Source organism: Salvia miltiorrhiza, chromosome 5 (genome assembly GCF_028751815.1).
Source record: "Salvia miltiorrhiza cultivar Shanhuang (shh) chromosome 5, IMPLAD_Smil_shh, whole genome shotgun sequence".
NCBI classification, from domain to species: Eukaryota; Viridiplantae; Streptophyta; class Magnoliopsida; order Lamiales; family Lamiaceae; genus Salvia; species Salvia miltiorrhiza.
In genome coordinates this window covers 53,847,627-53,873,862 of record NC_080391.1, presented here as the reverse complement: position 1 = coordinate 53,873,862, position 26,236 = coordinate 53,847,627, and the positions used below count along the sequence as shown (strand labels likewise).

General features: G+C 35.7%; 3 protein-coding genes across 6 annotated transcripts; all 3 read left to right on the top strand.

Moving 5' to 3' along the window:
- The first annotated feature begins 1,023 nt into the window (after positions 1–1,023).
- Positions 1,024–3,049, top strand: LOC131025066 (protein phosphatase 1 regulatory subunit INH3). Of its 4 annotated transcripts, none has more exons than XR_009102081.1 (3): positions 1,025–1,594; positions 1,907–2,006; positions 2,817–3,049. XR_009102081.1 is itself a non-coding variant. In XM_057954667.1 (2 exons), exon 1 carries the CDS (start codon positions 1,049–1,051, stop codon positions 1,568–1,570), a length of 522 nt encoding a protein of 173 aa, XP_057810650.1. In that variant the 5' UTR covers positions 1,024–1,048; the 3' UTR covers positions 1,571–1,594; positions 1,907–2,260. The 4 variants fall into 4 exon arrangements, 2 of the variants coding, with proteins under 2 accessions (XP_057810650.1, XP_057810649.1); XR_009102080.1 differs by lacking the exon at positions 2,817–3,049 and adding an exon at positions 2,094–2,260; XM_057954667.1 differs by lacking the exon at positions 2,817–3,049 and having other exon boundaries at positions 1,024–1,594; positions 1,907–2,260.
- A 506-nt stretch (positions 3,050–3,555) lies between these two features.
- On the top strand, positions 3,556–4,171 carry LOC131025067 (uncharacterized). Its single transcript, XM_057954668.1, has one exon. The coding sequence runs from the start codon at positions 3,757–3,759 to the stop codon at positions 4,054–4,056; it is 300 nt and encodes a 99-aa protein (XP_057810651.1). The 5' UTR covers positions 3,556–3,756; the 3' UTR covers positions 4,057–4,171.
- A 12,856-nt stretch (positions 4,172–17,027) lies between these two features.
- Positions 17,028–20,104, top strand: LOC131025065 (uncharacterized). The gene is made up of 3 exons (XM_057954665.1): positions 17,028–17,249; positions 19,239–19,444; positions 19,550–20,104. The coding sequence occupies exons 1-3, from the start codon at positions 17,148–17,150 to the stop codon at positions 19,812–19,814; spliced, it is 573 nt and encodes a 190-aa protein (XP_057810648.1). The 5' UTR covers positions 17,028–17,147; the 3' UTR covers positions 19,815–20,104.
- Positions 20,105–26,236: the final 6,132 nt, after the last annotated feature.

Here is a 26,236-nt window from a genome sequence, read left to right as displayed (position 1 = left end):
TTATTTCCAGCCCAACCACCGAAGCCCATTAGGTCAGCCCAAGACAGCTGAGAAGCAGAACAGTCTCGCCCAGCCTGTAGCAGTTTCAAAACTGCACAATTTTGAATTATGCAATTGATGCAGAATCAATTTGTAACTTACAATTCAAATGGATTTGAATTGTGTAACATCCATAACAGCTCATTGCTGTTTAATATGTTTCAAATCCTCCATATGCATGAAAGTTGCCTATAAATAGGCTTCTAGAGCATGGCATTTGACACATGAAACTCTGCATTTTCGTCACTCACTCTCACTGCATATTGCTTAGTTCTTGAACCTATTCCGTTCACCGGAGCTCGTCAGATTGTGGTGCTACTTCTAACAAGACGTCACCGTTTTACCTTTGGGGAAGATTCGCCAACACCGAGAGCACTACCGAGGCGATAATCTTCTTGCGGGAAGAGTTTCATCTCGATTCGACGTTTTCTTTCCTTGTCTGTTTATTTCCTTTCCAGAACCAGCACGACAGAGCAGAGTAGCAGATCCAGAGCTGCCGAACTCCAGAACTTCCGAACACCAGCGCTGCCGACTCCAGAGCTGCAGAACTCCAGATCTGCCGAACTCTAGAGTTGCAGAACACCAGAGCTCCGAACACCAGAGCATACCAAAAGTTCCAGAGCAGACCAGAGATCCAGAGCTGACCAGCAGTTCCAGAGCATCCCAGTAGATCCAGAGCAGACCAGATCGACAGAGCCAGAGCAGCGAGCCCAGTTTCTTACACAAATAAGATTTTAAAGTATCAATAATTATATTATACACTTTAATCATTCATATCAAATGAGCTCTGAAACGTATGAAAGTGAAATACTTATTAATATATCAATTTAAATATTTATATCATCAATTCTTTCTTTCTTTTTCTTCTTTTTTCTTTTTTGAGACAATTCTTATTATATACGCTGTTTTGGGATAAAAGTGAAATTATTGGATATTATCAGAATATTATATTATGAGTAATGCAACAATATCCTTGAAAGGGCAAAAATGAAATTGGGACCCTAATCAAATGAACCAACACCTTCAACAAATCCACCGCGCTAACTGTCCCACCAAAATGCACAAACTTACGCCTATAAACGACGCAAACCTTTTCCCCCAAATTCAAATCAATCAAAACCTAGCCATAATCGCAACAATGGCGAGACCGACCTCCAGCAGGCAATTGACCACCGCCCCTTCCACGGCGCCGGCTACGGGAACTACCACCACCACCACCGTGGCCCTCGAGACGTCGTCCTCCAACCAGCAGTCGCAGATTAGGGATTCGTTGGTTTTGAAATTGAAGCTTCCCAAGAAGAAGGTGTCGTGGAAGGAAGGGACCGTAGACAACGAGTTTATGAATAAAAAGAGCTCGAAAAAATGCTGCATTTTTCACAAGGAGAAGCCTTTTGACGAGGACGATTCCGACGCCGAGGGGGACTGCGATCACGATCACGATCACGATCACGATCACGATCACGATCATCATGATACTGGGAGGGATATTGATGTTAAGGGAAGTCATGAAGACGGTTCGTCGAGTCGGTGATTGATCGGCCCTCTCGATTATTCTGTAAGCGGTTATTTTGTTGGCGTAATTGTGATTATGTTGGAAATGTTGTAATATCATCTACGGAAAATTGGAATCGAGAAATTTCGGTTTTTGTGTTTAAGATCTTATTACTTATTGCATCTAATTCGAAATCTGAAGGCGACTGGTCTGTTAATTAGGGTTTACTGTTTGACATTTTGGATGAATATCAAAGTTTAGTATGATCTCACTGCTAAATTGATGCTTTCTTTTTATGTTATTTTCCCCTTTAATCCCCTAAATATTGAGCAACGGTGATAAATAAGCTGTCGTTTTGGACTTTGTATCAATTAGGATCATGAGGATTGGAAAACAGATTTGAGAAGCAGTAATTTGCAGGGAAAAATAGGGTGGAACATAGCTGAGAGTCTTTTTCCGAATCCCTATGGATAAAGTAAGCCTTGGGATTCCTGCACGTGCTCGATTTAATATGCTGCCTTTAAAGTTTAGCATTCTTGAGAAACTCTGTTCTTGGCCACAGAGCCACCGGCCAGATTGCTCTCATGTGATCATTTGTGTGAGTATCTTCATCTTGAGATAGCACAGGGAATTCAGTGTGAGTCATTGAATCCCTATAGATAAGTAAACCTTGGGATGTTTAAACATGCTCGATGTGTTGCCTTTAGAGTTGAGTTGGATTCTTGAGAAGCTCTGTTCTTGCTTGCCACAGCCACAGGCCAGATTAATCCCGTGTGATCAATTTGTGTCGAGTATCTTGAGTTGGTATAGGGAATTCAGTGAGAGCTTTTTGACCTAATTGTGATTAATTATCGGTGAATCATAATCTTCTTAGGGCATAAAGTTTGAAGTCTATTGAGAGAAAGTTGATAACACAATCATGCTCGTTGTTAGTTGTTACCCTACTGCATAAGCTGAATTTCTAAGATTTTAGCAAAAATGAATTTGTGTGAATTATTTGGTAAGAAAAGCATTTCACAAAGAAATCATCGTAAGTGTGGCTGATTTGTGGATCTTGTTAAGAGTATTCAAAGCATACAAGCTTGGTTTCCCCATGAACTACGATTTTTGACTAGTTGTTATAATTGACTCGAAAGAAACACTAGTAGTGAAAATGCTTGAAGTTTAGTTGGTATTCATAAGAAGCAACATAAAAGTTAAAACTGTTAAGTGGTGATGATCTAGCTCATGTCGCTCGTATTTACCATGTGATTTTGGTTGTCTTTCTCCATCGGTTGGGGAGTAGAATTGTTGCAGGGGGTTTGTTGAAGTTGCCGTTGCATCATTGTTTAACTTCAAGGTTGTAAAATACTGGTTAGATTCAACTCAGCTTCAGTTGAGAGTACCTAGAATATATACATGTCTTACCTCTCTCTCTCTCTCAGTTGCAGATGATTTCGATTCTCAGTACTTCACCAACTCCTGTTTTATTACACCAAACCCTGTTTCAGCAAACATTAATTGAGATTAATGTCTGCGGATTTTGTTTTCCTTACCACTATGAATCTATGATTGCTTCTTTATTCAAGTAAAATAAACACTTAAAAGACTTTTTTCTGGTGGCAACGTGAGATGAAATCCAGGTGATTTTCTTTGCCCTGCGTTCTACGACATCAATGTTTGATTCTTAGCCCGACCTCGATTTTCTTTTTTAAATTGTTTTTACCAAAGACAAAATCCCACTCACACAAAGAAGCGACTCGAATCTTCGATCTAATTAGATTAGTTGGACGGAACTCTCTAACTAAGAGGCTGCCAAATATATTTTCTTTTTTCTTTTATGAAATTTGATGTGGTTGTATTGTATCCGTGTCAATTATTTAGCATGCTCACGTTTTGTCGAAAAAATGGAAAACGAAAAGGTTTGTTGAGGGAGATTGTTGCTAGTTAATAGTATTTGTGTTTAAGTTTTTGTGTTAATTAAATACACACATATCTACGCACATAGTGATGCAGTTAATTACTTATAACAGAAAATATAAATAGAAGTTGGCGGTGGAAATAAACCCCCCTCAAGAGATCCCCCCAAGAAATCCCAGCCACGTGGCATCGCATGACACACGCAACATCAAGTTCCAAATTTAAACCGCCACTCTCCCATTTTTCACCTCTATACATACACGTACACGCACAAATTTCTCAAAAATGCATTTCAATATTAATAAGAGCAGCACCTATGATTAAAAATGAAGAGGCAAAGCGGCAATCGTGAGAAGGAGAAATGTGAGGTTAAGAAAGTGAATCGGAAAAAGATCAAAAGCACGGCGGCGAGCGACGAAGTGGCGGCGGAGAAGGTGGCGGGCGAGGAGCGGAAGGCGGCGGCGGAGGAGTGGTTTAGTTGGTGGAGTGGGGTGGATGAGGAGATGCCGTGGGCCACCAGTTGGATTCCATTTTGGGAGGTCGAGGCTTATGATGCATTATATGGTGATGTTTTGTGGGATTATGATATTTGGAATTTGAAAGGACTTGCTCCAAATCCATCATAATTTTACTCTTTTTTTTTCTTTTCTTTATTCCGAAATTTTGTTTATGTTTATGTTGAATATTATTAGTACTAGTTTGTTCCTTTCTGGATGTAAATGTATGGATAATACCCTCAAAACATTTTGCTTTGTGTTGTAAATATAAATATAATATATATTATTCTCTATTTAATGAGCTAATCTTAAGAGCATCCACATTAAATTACTCGTTCTATCTTCACTCGAGTAAACTAGGGATTGAGTAAGTCACTGCAGCCTCCCCCCTGACTTGAGTCTTACTCGATTAAACGAGTAAGACTTCTTTTATTTGTTGAGCTTTGCACGCTTGCATTTACAAAAAAAGGAAAAATTGTTTTTCCTATTTATTTTTACATTTTCTCATTCTCGAGTTTAGCTTTTTTTTTTATCTTTCTTGCCATTTGATCGTTGGCTTTTTCTTTTTTTTTTCCTTCTATAAACTAGATAGTTTTTTTTTTTTTTTTGAAACTAGATAGTTTTTCAGAAAATAACTATATAGTTTTTTTAAATAGTTTTTAATTATGTCTCTTTTGAATTATGTATTTGATTTTTTTATGTAATTTGTAGGTTTTTTATATTAATGCAATTTTGATTTTAAATAATTGTGTTATTTAAATTTATGTAATTAAAATTAAATAAAAAATACAAAATCAAAACTAAAAAGATAGAGTAAGAGAATGAGTCATTCACTGTGGTCTTCTTGCTCATAAGTGATCCCCTCTCTATAGAGTAAGAAGCTTACTCAATCATTGTGCGTGGATGCTCCAAATCCTTATTTGCAATTCTATAAATAGAGGCTTTTAATCCTTATATTTGTCTCATATTGTAACACCCCGATTTTTCCATAAGATAATATTAGATTATTCTCTAGGATATTTGGTGAGATTTGAAAAAAATCTAGGATTTATTTAAGCCTAGAATAAATTAGATTTTAGAATAAATGTGTTGTTACTCATTTATTATATTTAAAATTTGCATTTACATTTCTTTAAGCATTTCCACAGCATTAGCTCAACTGCATTATATTGTCATATTATTTATTTATTTATTTTTCCTAAATTTAAACATATATTTTACCTAAAGGATTTTATTTAGAATTTGTGAAATAAATATACTTATATATAATAGATATATAATAATATATTCTTTTAAAAATTGCTTATAAATATATAATATATAGCGTATAGATATATATATCTTAAGCTAATTGTATACATATTATATACGTGTATATAGCTATACTATAACTGTACTAAATAGCTTTTAGTTAATAAATATTTACATTATATATAATAGTACCATATAGCTTTGTAATTAAGTTAAATGATTAGCTATCATATTGGGAGCGAATTGGAGATTGGAGATATAAGGTGGATTTTGGTGAATGGAGAGATAAGGGGTTCTTGGAGTGGATGGGGAACTAATTACTAACATCTAACATGACTTTGCCCGATATTAAAAATATAAAAGTTAAATATATATATATATAGGGGCGCGCTCCAGTGAGACCCCATAATTTTCGTGAAACACTAGGACAATGAATAAGACATATAATACTAATTAACAAAACGTATATCTAATGAACAAGATGTATATACTGATGAAAAATAAAATTTAAAAAATTCGTAATGAATAAGACATAGTTACTGATGAACAGGGCCGTATATACTGATGAACAATGCATTATATGCTGATGAATAACAAAATTTAAAATATTCTGCTCCCTCCAAGATTCGAACCCTGTGAAAAAAAATCACCCTCCAGATACAATATCAGCCATAGGATTGATAAAATAAACGCATCAGATCGTGCCCTAAATCTCACTAAAATTAGGGGGTCTCATTGGAGCGGCCCCTATATATATATATAAATGCATGGACAAAATACTATTACGTAGCCTATGTTAAAATCATGCAAAGTATATATATATATACATTATATTAAGTAAAGTCAATAGGTATACCTATATATATATATATATATATATATATATATATATATATAAACGGAGTATTAATTTATGAGTGGTAAAGAAATGAGTGTGAAGGATAAAATAATATAGTATATTTAAATAAAATTAAGTTATACGTGTAGGAATTCTATGAATTGTGTAAGCAAACCTATTAAGCTACATGTATACCTATATAGTGACTAATCAAACCTACATAAATGGTCTATATATAGCCATCAACCCATGCGAAATATATAACTGTCAGTGCATATACAGTATCAAGTGATCATATTTAAAGTTTAAGGAGTGGTCGAAAATTTTAGAAGAAACCTTGTGACGTTGGACGATTCCGAGTAATTGACAAAAAGCATTTAAAGTTAAGGTGAGTTATATTTTTCAAAGTATATTTGAGTTATTAAGCTCTAATGTTATTATTTGAAATGTGGTATGTCCATGAAATGTTTTCACGTTCTCCCACTGTTTAATGCTCTTATATTAACAATTGTGGCTTTTAATGGGTCTCACACACCTATTAAAAGTTGTGCGCACGGTCTTAAGGTAGTGGATTGATCCCCACGAGCCTTATAGACGAAAAGAGGATTTTGGGTTCGCCCTTAATCCGGCTAGATGGTGTAGCTGACATGGGTTCGTCCCGGGGTCCCATCTAGTTAATGATGAATGAATGAATGATTACTTCCCATGGGTCGCCCAGGGACTACAAATGAAATGATAAGGGTAACAGTGGTGCTACGGTATGGCGCGCGCAAATGAATGAAAATGATTTGTGATTATAGAAGTTAAATGTTTTATTTTAAAACCTTCTATAATTCACGTATGTGCATGGACTATCATATGAAAATGATTATTTCAAAAAATGCATGACCCACTGGGTACACTAGTACTCAGCCCACAAATCTTTTCAATCTTTTCAGGTTAGTAAGATGGTGGAGATGGAAGCAGCTGTGGCGGGTTGGCTGCAATATGTTAAAATAGCTAGCTATTATATTTAAAAAAATATGTCATATATTTTGAGTATGTAAAATGCTAGTTAAAGATTGTATATATGATATTATTATTATGCAATAATTTATTTATCGCTCGATGGAGAGTGCATGTAGTCGGCCCCTCTTGGACGCTTGACCAAAGCCCTCATGATCATGTTGTGCTATGCCAATTTCATGAGTGAGCTGGTCGGTCAACTCCTTTTGGCGAGCTAAACTCGGTTACCCCATCATTTACCGCTTTCTTAAAATTGTAATTAAATGTCCGACTGCTTAGCCGCACGTATTTGTAGACTGGTTCTAAACCACCAGCGTGCTGAGCCAAGCTTTCCGACTTGAATATTAAATATGTTATAATACTTAGTTTAATTATCTAACAACGATTACTATACATTAATATTCTTTAAGAATATTAACAAAAAGAGATGAACATATATATTATTATATTATTATTAAATATTTACAATTATTATTATTATTATTATTATTATTATTATTATTATTATTATTATTATTATCCCCTTTTTTTCCCGCTTCTTAAATCCAATCCCTAGTCACGTTTCGACATTCGTGCCTTCCTTCGAGAATTGGGGCGTGACACATATGCTATTCTCTCTCTCTTTCCTCTCTATTTACAACGCACGAGATAGATTCTCTAACGGTAGCATTATATTGTAGATTCATGAAATTTGCTTTTGATATTTCTAATTAAATTTATTCAATTGCTATAGTTTTACCAAGCCGATTTCTATATCGAATTTTGACAATAACTACTGTTGTGGACTTGTGGTGAAGTTGTTTTTAAGATAAAATGATTCAATAACTTAAAGTTAGTGAATAATTGAGATTTCGTTTTTTGACAATAACTACAGTTGTGGTGAAGTGGTTTTTGAGAAAAAATGATTCTATAACTTAAAGTTAGTGAATGATTGAGATTTCGTTGGTTATTTTTTAGGTGTTTTGTGAATTAGGTTTATATTTTAATTCGTAAAAAATATTTTTTTAATATGAAAATATTTGTAGACGTAATTCTTTTTTTGTTGTTTCAATAAAAAAAACTTTAAGTTGGATAAATCAAAGTATCAATATATGAATTGATCCTATATCGAATGGTGATGAGCGGGGATTATTGGATGGCCTGTGTTTTCTCTCTAGGGTTCTTCTTCGGCAATGAATTTCCAGCCATCCTATAGCTTTTTCGGCTGCCTTTGTTTGCCGCCTGGATCTGGCTTTCTTCGGTTCGGCGATGATGTTCCCCAAGGTTTCCAGCAACTTCAATTGTTAGGTCCCGGAAGGTCTAGAATATATGTATGGGGAGAAGGGGAATACACCTATAGGCTATTTTCAAATTAGGACAAACCAACACAACCTTTTAAAATAGAAAGAGTTAAACAAAACTAAAGTTGATGACTGATACTGATACTCTCTTCAGTAAAGATATATCAGTTAAGTCCAAGACTTTAACTGATATGAGAAAGGCTTTAGTCGGGTTTGTAAAACAGATGAGTGTTATGAATCTTACTGACTATCCGAAGATTGATTAGTTAAACAAATAACACTGGCAGCGAAAAACTTCTTTGAAAAAGCCTTTGAGAATTAACACGTTGTCAGATTAATATTTCACTTTGCGATTAATCAGTTTCAGTTAAGAGATTGTTTGTGCACAGATAAGAAAGTAAATAACTGAAAGCGATAAACGACAAATGGATTTTTACGTGGTTCGGAAAACACTTCCTACATCCACGGTTAGTTGATCACACTGACAAACACTCTGGGCTTATGCTTACGGGTGCACAGCAAATCGAAACAGCCAAAGATCGAATCTTCAGTACCAACACACTGGGTTAGATTTTTCACTCTTAGCACACACTGGGCACTAAGATCTCACGGAGTCAAAACACTGGTCTGAACTCCTTCTCGGCTCAAACACTCTTTCCGGCCAGTTGAAATGAGGTTCGAAAACTTGTCAACTAGACTACAGAGAACAGGCTCTCTGTAATCAATGACTTAGGCTTTGGATAAACAATATATGCCTAAGGTTTTAAGAGAATGTGTGTAATCAGTAGAGACTGATTTTGGCTTTGGGATTCTCTTCTTCGATTCAAACTTTAGAAGGCTTTGAATTGCTGAGTTGCGATTTCGGCAGCGTTTCAGCTTATGTATTTGAATCGGTGAAGATTGAAGTATTCCTCGACCTCTATTTATATGAGAGATCTTGAATAGATCCGTTGGCGGATAGGGTCTTCAAGAATTCATCCGTTGGAGATAGATTTGAACTTTGTTGAGGCTTCAATCTTCGAGGTTCCTTGTTTGGTGAGAAACGACTATCTGGTACAGGAGAAGCGACGTATCTAAAAAGTTAATCACCATAGATGAAGGCTCTGCAGAGAAAGGACGATCCTTAAAATCTCTGCATTTAATGCGGCTGTGCTTGGGAGTGCGAGGTTTCCTTTGAACTCTTGGAGGTTCAGTCCGAGAAAGGATGTTAACTGATACTTGACTTTAGTATCAGTCCGCTGAATCCACGTGGCCTGCATTAAGTAATCAGTCATAACTGATTCTTGAGCTGATAAGTCAAATATCAGTATTTGACTTTGCCTTTAATCGTTACTTCAGTCGACATTTTCAGTCATTCGGTCTTCAGTCTTCAGAACCTAGTTTGAACTAGAAAAAGAACTCTAACACTTGAGTTCAAACAGGCCTAATCTATTATAGAGAAAACCTAAGGATTTTGGTATCATCAAAACTAGGATTGGGATATTTCATTAAGTTCCCAACATCAATTGTCCTTCTTTGCAACACACTTTGGGTTACTCTCCGACAAGTCACACGGCGCATCCCTTGGCCGCGACTCTTCTTGTCGATGATATTACCGGCATGTTATTTGCAAAAATTACGGCGGCGGCGTTCTCTGTTAGGGTTTCGCCGGGTGCTGTTTCGCACCAACCGCCTCTCCCATCTGCTGCCAGGGTTTCTTATGCTAAGGGCCCGATGTAGTCGGCCTACCCTATTGCTCGGGCTGGTGCGTGCACTCTAGGAGAGTCCAAGACTCCGTCAAGTGGTTCTCCGAGTTCTCGGCTGCTGCTGCCGTTGGTTGGGCCCCTACAACAGTCGGTTTCTGTCATGACATCCCGTTCTCTCACCGCCGACGTTCTCTTCCCAGAAATGCCGAATCTGCCACTTTCCGATGCCTGCAATCATCATGGTCATCCACCGCTGAAATCTAAGGCTTCCTTTACAGATTCTCTCAAAAAGATGGCTCGGTGACCCTCCTTCGCCGAGACGCTATAGGTGCGGTTGGAACGGCCTGCCAACGTTCCGACGCACGACTACATTGTTCTAAAGCCATCGATGGAGGACGACCGTCCTTGCCTCACCCTATCTTCGGCTTTCCATCAGCGACAGGTCTGATCGTTCCAATTTGTTGTGCATGGCCGGCTGTTTCTTCGCAAGGGGTTTATTGAAGCCGTCACACCCTTGGGAGGTCATTCCCCTTGGAAAGGGTTTATTCATGTTGAAATTTCTTCGCAGGATGATTATTCTATCGCCTTCTCTAAGGCTTCTTGGCGCCTGCATACTGGAATTCTCCATCTGCAAGCTTGGGTTCCTAAGTTTAATCCCAATAAGGCCGCATAGACTCTGGCTCAGGTTTGGTTTTGTATCTTCAATCTCCCACATGAGTTTTGGCATCCTGAGGTTCTTACGGGTATTGCTAGACAAGTGGATACTCCTATTATTGTTGATGGTTGTTCTACTAGAGCTTCTATTGGTTATTTTACCCGGGTGCTTGTTGAAATGAATGTTGCTACCGAGGTTCCTGATTATTTGGATGTGAAATGTGGTGATGATGTTTATGAAATTGAATTTGGATATAAAAATCTCCCATATTTTTATTCGATTTGCTCTATTGTTGGCCATGCTACTGCCGATTGCAGGAAGAGTTGTACTAAGCCTTCTTCCCCAGCCGCCGATCAGGGCAAGCAGAATCACAAAATGAAGAACATGGGGGGCAGGAAGCTTAGGGGCCACTCGATTGTATGGCGTGAAATTCCCCCCAAAACTGTTGTTCATGTCATGCACCTCGACACTGGCATTCTTAAAGACACTACTGAGGGGGAAGAGCCAAAATCTGCTCCGGTTGGTGGCGTTGTGTCTTCTAACCCCTTCGTCATTCTGGAGAATGAAGGAGATGATAAGGATATTGTCACGTCTACTCCTGCAGCTACGGGTTCTTTGGTCCCGCATTCGGCTGCTGCTTCTGAGCTGAGTCGATATTCCCCAGATTTGTCTATCACTAGGCAGCATGAGATTGTTCACCCTCATTCTTCGGCAATTGATCACCCAACTTCGGACTCGGCTTCTGTTGTGCTTGATGCTTTTAGTGTGACGCTAGGAAATGCGGTGGTTGTGGATCCTCTCGTATCTCCCGGCCGAGGGCATCCGAAAGGTGTTACCAAGAAATGGAGGGTTTTTGATTCCTCTATCAAGCACCGGCTCCGGCGTATAATCAAGAATGATATGTCTTCGGATATGAGTAAGATGGGTAATGTTGTTGGGGCCGTTTTGCAGGGCACAGTTCTTGACACTTCGTCGCCGGTGGAGTTCTTGAATAAAGTGCAACATGCTCAGACTGGAGGTGCGATTCTGTAAAATTTTGTGATTCATTCTTCTTTCGATGCATCTCGATCTATGTCGGCTGTGGTTTCTAAAAGATGGAGAGATATGTTGGACGAAGAAGATTCTTTGGACGAGGATGATTCTCTAAATATTTTCTCATAGTCTTAGTTTGTTTGTTTTTTGGTTTTCCGTGACTTTTTGCGGGTGTTGTCGCCTGATTTTATTATGCCTCTAGACAGATCTTTTTATTTGCTTTTTAATAAAAATTTTATTCAAGCCTATACTAAATGGTGATAAAATAATTTGTTAGATGAGAAATTCTCTTCAGGAGGTATTTTAATCACGCACTAATTATAACAGAGACGACCCTGATATTGAATCCTTAAATAATTGAGTTGGTCTTGCATGCGGTTGACCACATAGTATGTAGACGAAGTACATTTATTCGCACAAATGTATACTTATGTAACAGTACAAGTTTTCATGAATAAAAGTAACATTTATCGTGAATAAATGTTAAATTTAGAAATATTACATTTCATTGTACAATAATTACTTTTTATTACGACAATGATTACTTGATCAAATAGTTAAGAATAAAAGTATTAATGAGTGAAAATAACTAAAAGTAAAAGTTCTTATGAATAAAGTAATCATTATTGTGAAGAAATATAAATTTCCAAACCGTCCGCATGGTATGCGGTTGACCTCACATGAAAATTTGCGTATATAATTTTATAACAATCCACTTTCTTGAAAGTTACAAGATAAAAAAGAGGATGGATCTTACAAAGTGCCATGGTGGCACCTTTCTAAAAAGGTAAAGACTAGGAAAGGTAAAGGACTAAACCCAAGTGCTATGGTGGCATCCATGAAGCATCAAGGCCATGAAGTCTAGAAAATCCACAGGATCTTGGGCCTGGCCAAGGTAGTTCTCAACCAGGATCTTGGTCCTGGCCATGAGTAAAGTCACTAAGGTAGTTCTCAACCAGGATCTTGGTCCTGGCCATGAGCGAAGTCCCTCAGCCAGGAAAGAAATTACTTTATCTTCTTGCCACGGTGTAGCTTTCTTGGCCACGGTGGAAGGCCAATGACAGGTTCTCTCCTCAGAACAGATGCTGGGAGAAGATTGAAAGTTATGGACACACACGGAGTACGTGAAGTGAAAAGAAGATTTTACATTTTTACCCCTTTTTGTAAATTGTCCTTATAAATAGAAGAATCGTCACTTTGTAATGTTAAGCTATCTTCATCCGAAAAATCAATATAGGTCAAATTCTCTCTTTTCTGTTGTGTGAACTCAGATTTTAATTTATGTTCTTCTTTTCATTCTTATTTTACCTTGATGTGTTGTGAGTTTACTCATCAATCTGTACAATACTTTTATGGATATGTTCATAATTCTTTTTGGTCTGTTCAAAAAGTTTAAATGTTAAATATTTTATATGAGTAAAAAAAATCAAATATTTTTATTTAAATGTTCGTAATTTTATTACGCTTGTTCAAAAAGTTTTATGTAAAATATTTTATGTCATCCAAACAAATCGAATATTTATTTTAGATGTTCGTAATTTTTTTATGTGTGTTTGAAATGCTTTATATTGAATATTTTATGTCATCAAGAAAAATTCAAATAGTTTATTTAGATGTTCGTAAGTTTTTTACACTTGTTCAAAATACTTTATGTTAGTAAGAGAAATTCAAATAGTTTGTTTAGGTGTTCGTAATTGTATAAAGCATGTTCAAAATATTTTATGTTAAAAAAATGAAAAAAAAAATGATTTCATAGCAGAAATGAAATTAAAAGTAATTCACCAAGAACATAAATGAACAAACCACAATTCATAAATGAAAATAATATAATTTCTAAATGAACAGATACATTCAGATTTACTGGACACATGAATATCTCCAAAATTACAAAATTGCTCATCCACTTTGACGAAAAGAAAATAGCAGTGAGATTAGGGGCCAAAGACTAGATTTTGCGTTTCCAAACCCTCAAACCTCGATAGAATCTGCCGCCTCCACCGCCGTCAAACCCTCAAACCTCGATCGACGATCCTCCATTTCATCATCTTTCTTCCCATATTCGTTCTCCCTGTATCATCTGTTGGGTCCCGGAGGGTAACTGAACTGGTGTATGGGGGGAGGGATACACCAATAGGCTATTTTTTTTAATTTTTTTTAAAATCTATTTCAAAACTGAAGTGGGTGTCAATTGATACTGAAAGAGTATCAACTGAAGTCAGCAATCAAAGAGATTTCAGTTTAGGAAAGGGTTTAGACTGATATTGAAACAGTTTCTGTATTTGATTTCAGTTTAGCAACAAGTCGATAAACTGATAATCCACGTAAGGTTTCAGTCTAGAATTTAAAAACAGATAAGTGTTATAAATCTTACTAACTATCTAAAGATTTTTCAGTTACACTGATAACACCAACAACGGAAAATAACCTTTAAGAAATAGCATTTGTGATTAAACTTTGTTAGTTTTTTGGTTTATCTTTTCAGTTAACCAGTTTCAGTTAGATAAAGAGTTTGAACACAGTGGAAGAAATGAAAGAACTGAAAGAAATAATCAACACAAGGTTTTTACGTGGTTCGTAAACAAGTTCCTACGTCGACGGTCAACTGATCAAACTGACAAACACTATGGGCTTCTATTTACGGTAGGGATGACAATAGATCCTGGACCCGGTCCAGATCCGCAGATCCAGATCCTGAAGGATCTGGACCTTGTAAAAAATGGATCCAATGGATCTGGACCGGATCTGGATTACTCTTAAGATTTGCGGATCTGGATCTGGAACAAAAGTTTTGAGACCCAGATCCGGTCCAGATCCGGCCCACGGATCCGGTTATATATAAAAAATATATATTTTATTTTATTTTTATCAAACTCTACCTTAAAGATCTATTACTAATCTAAATATACAATTAAAATAAGTGTGTATCTACTAATATATTATTTAGTAATTGAATATCATATTCTTACTTATTATGAAAATTTATTATGGATTGTTATGATTTAATATTTATTTTTAAATAATTGTTGATACTATAGACAAAATTCGATTTTTTTTAGTTAATTCAAAATTTATAAATGTTTTAAAAGAGTAAAAAGTATGGATCTGGATCTGGACCCGAGACCCTATGGATCTAATGGATCTGGGTCTGGATTTTATTTTTTTGGATCCAATGGATCTGGACCTAAGTAAGAAAATTTGAATCTGGATCTGGACCAAGCAGGATCCGGTCCAAATCCGGCCCATTGCCATCCCTAGCTTACGGGTGCACAACAAACCTTAAACTAAAACAACAAGGTTTCAGTGCCAATACACTGGATTGGACTTCTCGTCTCCTTCCCAGCTCGCAGTTGTAAGGACAACACGTCTTGCTTGCGGAGGCTAAGAACTCTTGAGTTCAGACAACAGTCTAGAACTCTATCTCTCAAACTCTCTTTTCGCTCTTTTTGAAAAGAGGTTCGAATACCAACTAGATTACTAAGAATAGGCTCTCATTAATCGAAACTTAGGCTAAAGGTTTACAATGAAAGTGCTTAAGGCCGTAAGAGAATTTTGGTAATCAATGAACTGATTTTGGCTTTAGATATTCTCTTTTTCGATTCAAACTTTGGAAAGCAGTGAGTAGACTGAGTCGCAAATTTGGCAGATTTTTAGCTTAAGTGTTTGAATCGATGAAGATTGGAGGTGATCCTCGAGCTCTATTTATAGGCGGAGTCTTGAATAGATCTGTTGGTGAGATGGTTGTTGGGTCCCTTGGTGATACTGAACTGGTGTATAAGGAGGAGAGGTAATACACCAGTATACTATTTTTAGAAAATAAAACTTGAAACCTCTTTTGTAAATAATAGTCAGTATAGAAACTGATACTGAAGTGAGTTGACTGAGGATAAACAGTGTAATGAAAATCAGTTGAGAGGGGTGTAGACTAATACTGATATTGGTTCAGTAAAGTAACTTTAGTGCGATGAACTAGTCGACACACTGATAGTTCAAGCAGGGGTTTACTCAAGTTAGTTTTATGAAATCAGATGAGTGTAGAAATCTTACTAATTATCCAAAGACTTGTTAGTTAGACTGATAACACTTTCAGCGGAAACGATTTTACATAATAGCCTTTAAAAAAAACACTTTACAAGTTCTTAGGTTTCTCTTTTCATATTAACAATTTCAGTTGATAAAAGTTGAACTGAAAGCAATAATAACGCAAAGAGTTTTACGTGGTTCGGACCTACGTCCACGGTCAGTCGATCACACTGACAAATCACTGGGTTTGTGTTTACGGGTGCACAACAAACCTTACATCTGAAACACAAGTTTCAGAGCCAATACACTGGGTTGGACTTCTCGCTCTTTCTTAACTCGCAGTGCTTAGACAACAGCGTCTAGCTTACGGTGGTTAAGAATCTTTGAGTTCCGAACGACGTCTCGAACTCTCTCTATATCCCAAACACTCTTATCACTCATTGTAAAGAGAGTTTAACACTCCAACTATTGATTACAAAGAACAGGCTCTCGAGTAATCAAGACTAGGCTAAGGATGAAGAATTTTTGCCTAGTAGCTTCTAAGAGAATTTTGGTGTATCAGGTGAACTGATATTTGACAATGAAGGATTCTCTTATTCGATTCAAAGATTTGGCTAAGTGTAGACTGAGTCTTTAATTTGGCAGAGCTTCAACGTAAGTTTTTGAATCGGTGAGGTCGAAGGTTGTATCCTAAGCTCTATTTATAGGCAAATGGAGAGAATAGATCCGTTGGAATAGATCCTTCAAATTTATTTGTCATTTGACTTGTCAATTCAAATTCTGCTCAAGTCTTCGTCCTCTCTCTCCTTTACGCCGAAAGAGGTATGGTCTTTCTGAGCTTAGGAGATGGTGTTACAGTGCATGATAACACGGAAATGGAAACTCTGCAGGTTGAAGGACGATTTGCCATATTCTCGCATTAAATGCATTATCCTTTGCAATAAAAGCCATAAATATTGGGACAAAGAGAGTATATATATTAAAAAAACAGGTCCACGAGGATGGATTTGGGGCGGATCCGAATATAAAAATTCAAGATCCAGATCCAGATCCATTTTATAAATTGAAATCCAAATTCGTCGGGTCTAAAATTTCGAGATTCAGACCCTGAAAAATAGATTTGAATTCACGGATTTGGATCGGGTCTAATATTTATTATCATCCCTAATTACACATTTTTTATCTCTGTGTTCAAAATTAATGAGACATATGTTATGGGAGGGAATGAGTATTAATTTGACAACGCGTGCGGTGCACTCGCGAAAATTCGCGTCAGCTGAGAAAATCCCGACATCCCCGAGGGGCCTTTAATCCCGACATCTCTTCTTTCCCACTTCTCTTTTAAGTCAAAAAAAACCACTGCACTCACTCACTCTCTCTCTGTCTCTCTCACACACAACTCTGTTAGCCGCACACACAAACACACAGTGAGAGAAAGGGGCGGCGAAGCTGATATGGGAGAAGGCAAAGGGTCGTCGCTCGTTCATCTTCTTGTCATAGTTCTCAGCTTAATTGCATTTGGATTCTCTATCGCTGCCGAACGACGCCGTAGCACTGTAATTCATCTGATCTCTCTTTTATCCTCATTCTTTGCTCTCTTTTTAGTTTCATTCGAAGATGTTCCAACTCGATTTTGTTACTAATTGTGAAATGTATGCTGTTTCTTGCTTTTGTGTGTGCGTGTGTGTGGGCGGGCGCGCCCGCACCTTTTTTTATTTATGTAGTTTAGCTTTGCCAATGTGTCTGGGGTTTCATCGTGTCTTATTGGGGAAGAATTGATTTTTTCTGATTTTATGGAATTGATTGGATATGGCACTTGATGAGAGCATTTTCACTTGAAATCTGCAATCTCTGCTTTATCCATGCTTTTCTGAAGAAGAATTACACGAGCTTTTGATATACACTTAGGGCATATTTGGTAGCATAGATTATACCATATTAGATAGGTATCATTGGTAATCTGACTATTTGGTAGCCTGAATACCTAATCGACCAAGACTGAGATTGTTGAGCGGTGACAGCGGCAGCCATGCTTAGAATAGACGGCGCTTGATTTCGGAGGAGGTTGAAAGAGAGTTTCTGAAGATTGGATTTGGAGAGGAATGCTTGATTCAGTGAAAGAAAATTGGGGGTGGTGGTGGCGGGGGGGCTTTCAGCAAGGAAGAAAGGGCGGGGTGGGGGCGGTCAGCGAGGAAGAAAGAATTTGGCGGTGGGGAGCTTTCAGCGAGGAAGAAGAATTTGGCGGTGGGCAGCTTTCAGCGAGGAAGAAGAATTTGGGTTGCGGTTGGGGGAGGAGGGAGTGCGGCTGTTCAGTGAAGAGAAAAAAGATGGAGTTTTGGGGGTGGGCGGAGGGGGAGCCTGTTATGGCGGCCATGTTGGGGACGGAGTTTGACTCAGAGAAGTGGAGAGTGAGGGGTGGGGGTGGGGTCTGAAGCAGATTTCCTTTTTTTTTTTTAATATAAACTTATCAATTAATTAATAGTATAAGGTTAGCATGGTAATTTGTTCGTTTAATCTAGGTTTTAATCTAAGCTACCAAACAACTAATTCATAGTATCTATATTCGGGGCAACCCAACACTACTTGGCTAGCACTGAAATGCAGAGAACAATTTGAAATGAAAATCAAGAAACAATTTTTGTATCTATCAAACACTAGAATACGATACTAATTTTACTTTATCTACGACACATATCTTGAATTTTATCTATCTTAGTTTATCCCAACGGGGTTACCATACATGCCCTTAATGATTCTTGAAGACACTATTGTTTTTGGCTTGTAAATCATGCTGTGCTAGATACTTGTCACTTATGATATTTCAGTTTGGTGATTATTCCTGGTTGGGTGCAAGTGACAAGTTTGATTCTCTTATTCCTGGTTGAGCTTTTGATATGCTAGTTTGATTGTGCAATCTCAGAAGTGACAAGTTTTCTGTATCCTCTACTTACTCAATCCATTGTTAAAGTATTCCATGGGTCTGCTTTTGGCTGTCTTTCTTCTGTGACATGTGTTGTGAGTTTCGACATTGTCGTGTACCCTAAGAAGGCTAGCATGAGATGCTGTTTACTTCAATTTGCTTTTAGTATGTTTGCTACCCAAGGCCCAAATAGTTTATGCATTTATCCAAAGCTGTGACTTGAACGAAATCCTTTTTCTTTATTGTTTCATTGAACTCTTCCGGTTTTAGCTAGCTGTTGCTTACCTTTGTTCATTTAAATTTCTGTTTCACGCTTTATGTTCTTTTTCTGTCCAAGATACGTTTTCTTACTTCTACTTAATGAACTTAGGGTTACTTGAAAGTTGCACAATGTCCTAATGCCTCACTTGTGCAAACATAGTGAAGCTTGTATTTAGGCTAGGACAATATTGGTGCTTTTTAGGTATTATCATCAAGATTCGATCAAGCATGTTGCCTTGCTACGACTAGTGATTTTTCTAACATCTACAATTAAAACTTGCTTGCTAACTTAGTTACTTTGAATTGTTTGAGCTCTTTAGAAATGTAATTGTGACTTGCTTTCTTATTTCTCCTTGCATGACAGGGTGAATTACATAAAGATGCTGCTACTAATCAAACATACTGTGTTTACCACTCAGATGTTGCTACTGGTTACGGAGTCGGGGCTTTCTTGTTTCTTCTCTCAAGTGAGTCCCTGCTCATGGGTGTCACAAAGTGCATGTGTTTAGGAAGGCCTTTGACACCCGGAGGAAACCGTGCATGGACCATAATATATTTTCTCGCCTCATGGTAAAATATAAATTACATGTCCCTTCATTTTCAGAAAACTTGTGTAAACTTTTCCATATTGCTTCTTTGAATGAATTTGTGAACGATCAGTCCTGAACTTCATAGGGCAACGTTCATAGTGGCCGAAGCTTGTCTGATAGCCGGTGCTAAGAAGAATGCTTACCACACCCGATACAGGAACATGATCTATGCAGATAACTTTTCTTGTGAGTCGCTACGAAAGGGCATATTCATCGCCGGAGCAGTCTTCGTGGTTGCAACAATGATTCTCAACGTCTACTACTACGTGTACTTCACACGAGCCACCACTCAACCATCTAAGAAGCTCAACCATGCAGGCTCGGCTGTTGGCATGACGGGTCGTGTATAGAGAGGTCAGTCCTGAAAATTTTTCTTGCTAGTGCGACTGTTATAGTATGTATACCTTAGGCGACGGAGACATGATCGTTCTTGTCTACAGTATCTGTTGACTGATTAATGGTGAAATGCAGCCAAGATCAGATCAAGCAGAGAAGTCTGATTTTGGCTTTGTTTAGTTTTTGGCTGATGATTTGCCGTTGGGACTAAAACAGAGATGTGTGGAAGGAAGCTATTATATTTGATATAATGGCTTACAGTATTTATCAGTGATTAATCATATTGCTATGCCTGTTATCTGTAGCATTGATTTATTGGAGTTTATTTATTATTTTAGTTTTCTGGCATCTGAATAGAACTATCAGCAGCAGAGAAAATCAAACCAAATTGAAAAAGAAAAAAATAGAATTAAAAAAGAGGATTTTATCTATTTAGAGAACTCAACGACGAAGTGCTGCAGCTTATTCGTAAGATGTTTTTTTCTTCAACCCGACGAAGCGTAGACTATTGGTAAGATGTTTCATTTCCAACCAATAACTCGGGGGATTCGAGTCATATAGATGGTTAGTACGTTTGTGTGAGTATGCCTTGATTTCTTTTGTAATAAATTTTTGTGAAATAAAATACTTCCGATCTATCATCTCCGGGTATTTTGCTCTGGAGGGTTGGCCCTAGATTTTAACTAAATTCTTAGAGCATCCGCAATGGGGTTCCTTGATAGCCTACTTGATAGTGGTTGTGTTATTGAGTAGGTAGTGCTGCATTGGGGTTCCTTGATAGCCTACTTGATAACATTAGTTTTGATTTTTATGTTTTTCATTTAAATTTAATTGCATAATTTAAATAACATATTTTTCTAATAGTTAAAATTCCATTAAAATAAAGATCCTAAAAAAATCTAAATACATAAATTAAAAATTACTTAAATCCTAAAATAAATCCTAAAAACACAATTAAAGAGTATGGAAGAAGATGGAAGGCAAGTATTGATTTAAAGAAGAGAAAAAAGAAAAAAGTTAAATGCTCAAACAGTCATTTTGGCCGAAAAAAAAAATTGAATTTTGCCAAAAAAGTCACCAATTTCAAATTTCAAATTTTTTTTTTTTTTATAAAGGCATCGAGTATACTCGAAGGATCGAGTAGCCCTCGAGTAGGGAGGGCCTGCATTGGGCTACTCGATGCAATGGGCTACTCGAGTAAGGGCATCGAGTAGCCCGTTGCAGATGCTCTTATTATGGATTAATTAATTCTAATTGGGAATTTCTAAAACTTAATTGCATATTTGATATAATAGTTCAAAAATGCGAGTGAAATATAATATGATCGGGTAAAAATTTCGATAGAATAGTATAAGAAGACATTTAGAGATTAGAGAAAATATGGGCTCTATTTGAATTCTATCCAATTCTCATCTATTATAAAAACAAAAGAACTCCATATTTTTAAGACCCAAAAAGCCCGATCTCAGAAATAATGCGTGAAGGACAATACTCAATGAATCCTCCCTCTTTTCTCAAAAAAAAAAAAAAAATGAATCCTCCCTCAATTGAGTGAGTAATAATTTTTATAAAATAATTTAGATAGTTGTCTCACCATATATATAAGATGGATTATTTTACTCTTTTGTCGATTAGATTTTATCTAAAATTTTATTCTAAAATGACGGGTCGTGTTTGATTTCTGTTACTAATATTTGTATATGGAACTTTACTTTTAATAGTAACCTTAATGAGGATACACTGAATTGCTTTTCTGGAGTTTGGTTACATTTTTTGGAGTTTTTACGTCACTGTCCCAAGATGCGTATGCATTGAATAATACTAGTAGTAATTTATTATCACTTTCTATCATAATCTTTTAACAATTTTCTCAATTTGATACCAACTTTTCAATATTTTTCAAGATTTTTTATGTACTATTTTTATCCTCGGAACATATTGAAAAGATTGGCATAAATTTGATAAATTATAAGGGGTGTGATAGAAATTATTTTTGTATAGCCTAATCTTTGAGAAATTATTTAATTATAGTCATAATTGCACCAAAATTATGTTAGTAGCCTATTCTTTATCGTAATTATAACTAAAATGATGATCAATTGTAATGAAATTAGAGCCTAATGGATTCTACACAAAAAGAGGTTTCTAGCAATATGTAGCACATGGTCATTGGACCATTGATGTAGTCGGAATCACGCCTGAAATTTAATGCAATGATGTCAACTTTCAGATGCGATTTCGACTTCATCGGTGCTCCGATAATGATGGACTACATATGTTGAAAATCTCCTTTAGCATAAAATACGTTAGGATCTGATTTCGTGGTGATTGGTCATCGTTTCATGTGTAATTTCGATAAAGAAGAGCTATATTATCATAGTTTTGATGTGATTCTGGCTATTACTCAAAGTTCGGGCTATATAAAAAATAAATAAAAAATAAGGCTATAAACTATAAAAAAAAACGGCAAACTTCATTAAGGAACCATTCTACTATGAATCAATCCAAAATTAGTGTGAAAATCCAATCTTAATACATCAATTTCAAAAACTTCTTTGGGGTTATTTTCTACGTCATAGCTGCAGCAAAATCTTCAAGTTTCAAGACATAAAATTGCGAAGGGTAATCTACACCAAAATCGAGAGTGATGGAGAAAATATAGGACAAGAAAGAAGTATCAAGAGTGATGGTGGAAATGGCAAAAAATAGTGAGTGAGGCCAAAAAGAAAAGTGCTAAATAGAGATGCGTACAATACGTTTTTGGGATTTAATTTGGTGTAACAAAAAATGGGAAAATCCAAGTACAAGACACCAAGAATGAGAACAAAATCAAAGGTACGAAACTAAAAGACTCTCGACTTTTTTGAGTGTGCAGAGAGATCGCATCTTTCCAACAATGGGGAAAAAAATAGTGCCTCTATTTTTTTAAAATCTCTTTTCCCGTTTTCCGATTCAAAAATAAACGGATCCCATATTATTACAATATATATATATATATATATATATATGAAAAAATATTAATAAAATCTTCAAGACTTATATTTGAAGTTTAAAATTTAAATGTTTGATACGAAAATTAAGGTGAATCGAATCTTACTTTTGGAACACATAATTGTGTGAGATTGTTTATATATCTTGACCAAAATCATGATATAGGGCATTATTACTAATTTAATTTGAGCAATGTCAATGCTATAAGCCTAAAACATGTAGTATCACTTTCAATAAAGCATGCCATTTTTTTTTATATAAGTTTAAAAATTAATTGAATTTTTATTTAACTAAATTGCAATGTAATTAGCACAATTTTTTTTAAAAGAAAATGCAATTAAAAACAGGTTTTCTTTTTTTTCCCTTTTCAGTCCGAATCAGCCTTTTATCCTATCGTGACATCCATATTTTTTTAAAAAATAAAACAGATAATTTCAGCCTGAATTCACATGACTTATCAGCAACTTTTTGAAGTACAAAATCAACATATAGTCGAAAAAAAAATGCCAGTTATTAATTTATCAGCGGTACATGTGTACCTTTAACGACGAAAATACCAAAACATTTATATTTTACTTTGTTGTTGCATGTGCCTAATTGGACTACAATTTGGGATAATTAGACCCACCAAAGTTGTGTATTGTTTCTACGAATTAGGCTGATTTTATAAGTAGATTTATGACATTATTAACGTCTACGATAAATTTCAATAGTCCGAGCTAGGCCCATGCTTATCAACTAGTACTATAATTGAAATGACATGTACAATTTAACTACTAACTTATGAAAATAGGCATCATTTGGCTTCGACGAAAAAAATTACAGCGTCAATTATTGACATTACTAAAAATACGCGAAATAACGATGAAATTTTTAATAAATGATGGATCGTCATTTATTCTTTATAAAGTGTAATATAATGCTGACAGCCTAGGGCTGTAAACGAGACGAACCGAATACTAATAGACTCGAGCTCGGTTCATTTAAATATTCGAGTGTTCGAGCTCGACTCGTCGCCCACTTATTGAGCTTGAGCTCGGCTCGGGTGATGCTCGATAATATCGAATTCGAGCTTGAGCTTGAACCCGACTCGTTAGATGTTCGTATATATGATGTTCGAGCTCGAATTCGTTATAAATTTAGAAAAAGCTTCTTAATTAATATGTTACTCGAGCTCGAGTTCGACTCGTTTAAGGCTCGTGCAGTAATTCGATTGAAGGCTCGCAAACAGGTTCAAAAATATGTTCGCGAACAATCGAATTCGAACATGTTCGCGAGCTCGACGAGTCGAGTACAGCCATGCTCGAGCTCGGCTCGATAAAAATCTCAAGCTCGAAATCAAATTCGAGTTCGGCTCGTTTACTATCGAATCGAGCTTTAACGAGCTTTTTTCAAGTCAAATTTTGAATAGTTTGCGAGTGGCTCTGTTCATTACAGCCCTACGTACTGACAAGTCTAATTTAATTGATAAAGTTGAGGCACTAAAAATTTTTCCCTAGCAAGAGATATTTAGTTCAAGTCCCACTGATTTTTTTTTTATTTGATTATGATCTAATTTTGTTTTTTATTTTTAAAAAAAAATATATAGTGTGTGACATGGTTTTTGTGTAAGCGTGTGAATGATTTCACAACATAGATTATACTATTAATTATACGCCACATATATGCGTAATACTTTCCTATATACAGAGGGTTCAATATATTGAAACTTTTATGGCCTCCCAAATAATTGATCATAAATTCATAATAGAGATCATTTTGTCTGATTCCAAGGCATATATGCAATCTCGTGGGATCAATTTCATAATATGTTTTTGTTTACTTGAATTTCATAATATGTTTCGTACACGCATAATGCACTCCATAATTTACACCACAAATAATTAATTGTCTTTCACTTCTAACTCTAGGATATGATTGGCACAAAAAAAAAATGCTCTAGCATATATGATTGATATACTTCTTAATTAAAATAATTTGGTTATATTCCACTTTAAAATATTTCACGACTAAACATTATTAAGTTGTATCATATATAGTTCCTCAAGGATTATACAATAAGTTCCTAAAAAAAAGGATTAAACAACAAGACTTCCTCCAAAAAATTATAAATAAAGATAAAAAAAAAGTACCTGCAACATTGCATAGCACATTTATCGATCTATTGTAACAAGGCAAAGATCCCAGACAATTAGTATTTCCAAAATAATTCACAAGACCACAAAAAGCATCAAAGTTGCGAAGCAAGTTGGTACAACCCATCCATGATCCATGTCAACTCATTTATGTGTGTTCTACTATTAAATTTTATATTTTAATAATAAATATTAAAAAAATAAATATATTACTAATATAACTAAAAATTGAAGTTTACAAAAATTAAAAATTCGAATTATGAAATAATCAACTCTAATAATCATTTATGAGCTGAATTAAATGCTAAATATTATATATCCTAATTGTGTATGGTTAATTGATAATTACAAAAATAAATTTAAACGCAAGAGCAAGAAGCTGAAATTGAATTAATTAAAAAAAACAAAAACAAAAAACCTAAAAATGGAATAGAGGATCTGAGTGCAGAAATGGCCACGCACGGCCCTCCCTATTTGTCACATATACACTCAATACTCCTCAATGTATACTATGAAATAAATATATAATTGTGATATATTATATTATATTATATTCCCATAAGTAATTAATGTAGAATACTATATTAGTTGTTACACAACAAAATACTCCCTTGACACCATAGCTGGATTCCCGGCCACCCCACCAGCTGGATCGACCGAATCTCATGTCTCTGCAAATCTATGTCTCATTTTAATTCGTCAATTAATTAATTAATTAAACATATAAACTTCATTTGTTACGTTAGTCATCACCTCATTATTTTAATCGCTTGTACAAAGTAGTCATCAAGGTTTTCTGCAATACTTAAAAATGAAACATGGAATTTAAACACGCAGTCAACTTTGCTAGTATTAGGGAACTTCACTCCAACTGCTCCAGCCTCCATGCACTCTCTCTCTCTCTCTCTCTCTCTCTCTCTCTCTATATATATATATATATATATATATATTGAAAAATTAAATATTTTGCGAAATTGTGAAATGATGAATAAATTAATAATTTTGATGAACAAATGTATTTATTGAAAATGTCATCACTCCAAGATTCGAAGCCCAAACAAAAATGCTTGTTCGATTAAATTATTCACATGTTCATCAAAATTATTGATCTGTTTAACGATTCACAATTTCGCAAAATATTTAATTTCTCAATGGAAATAGATATTAATGAGAACAGAGATTTAAAATAAGAATGAAGAATCATTTTAAATTCTTATATCATTAAAATCTACGATGAATGCATCATCTTGATAAATTAAATGAATGCAAGTATCCAATGAGAATGACCAAATATAATAAGAAACGAAAAT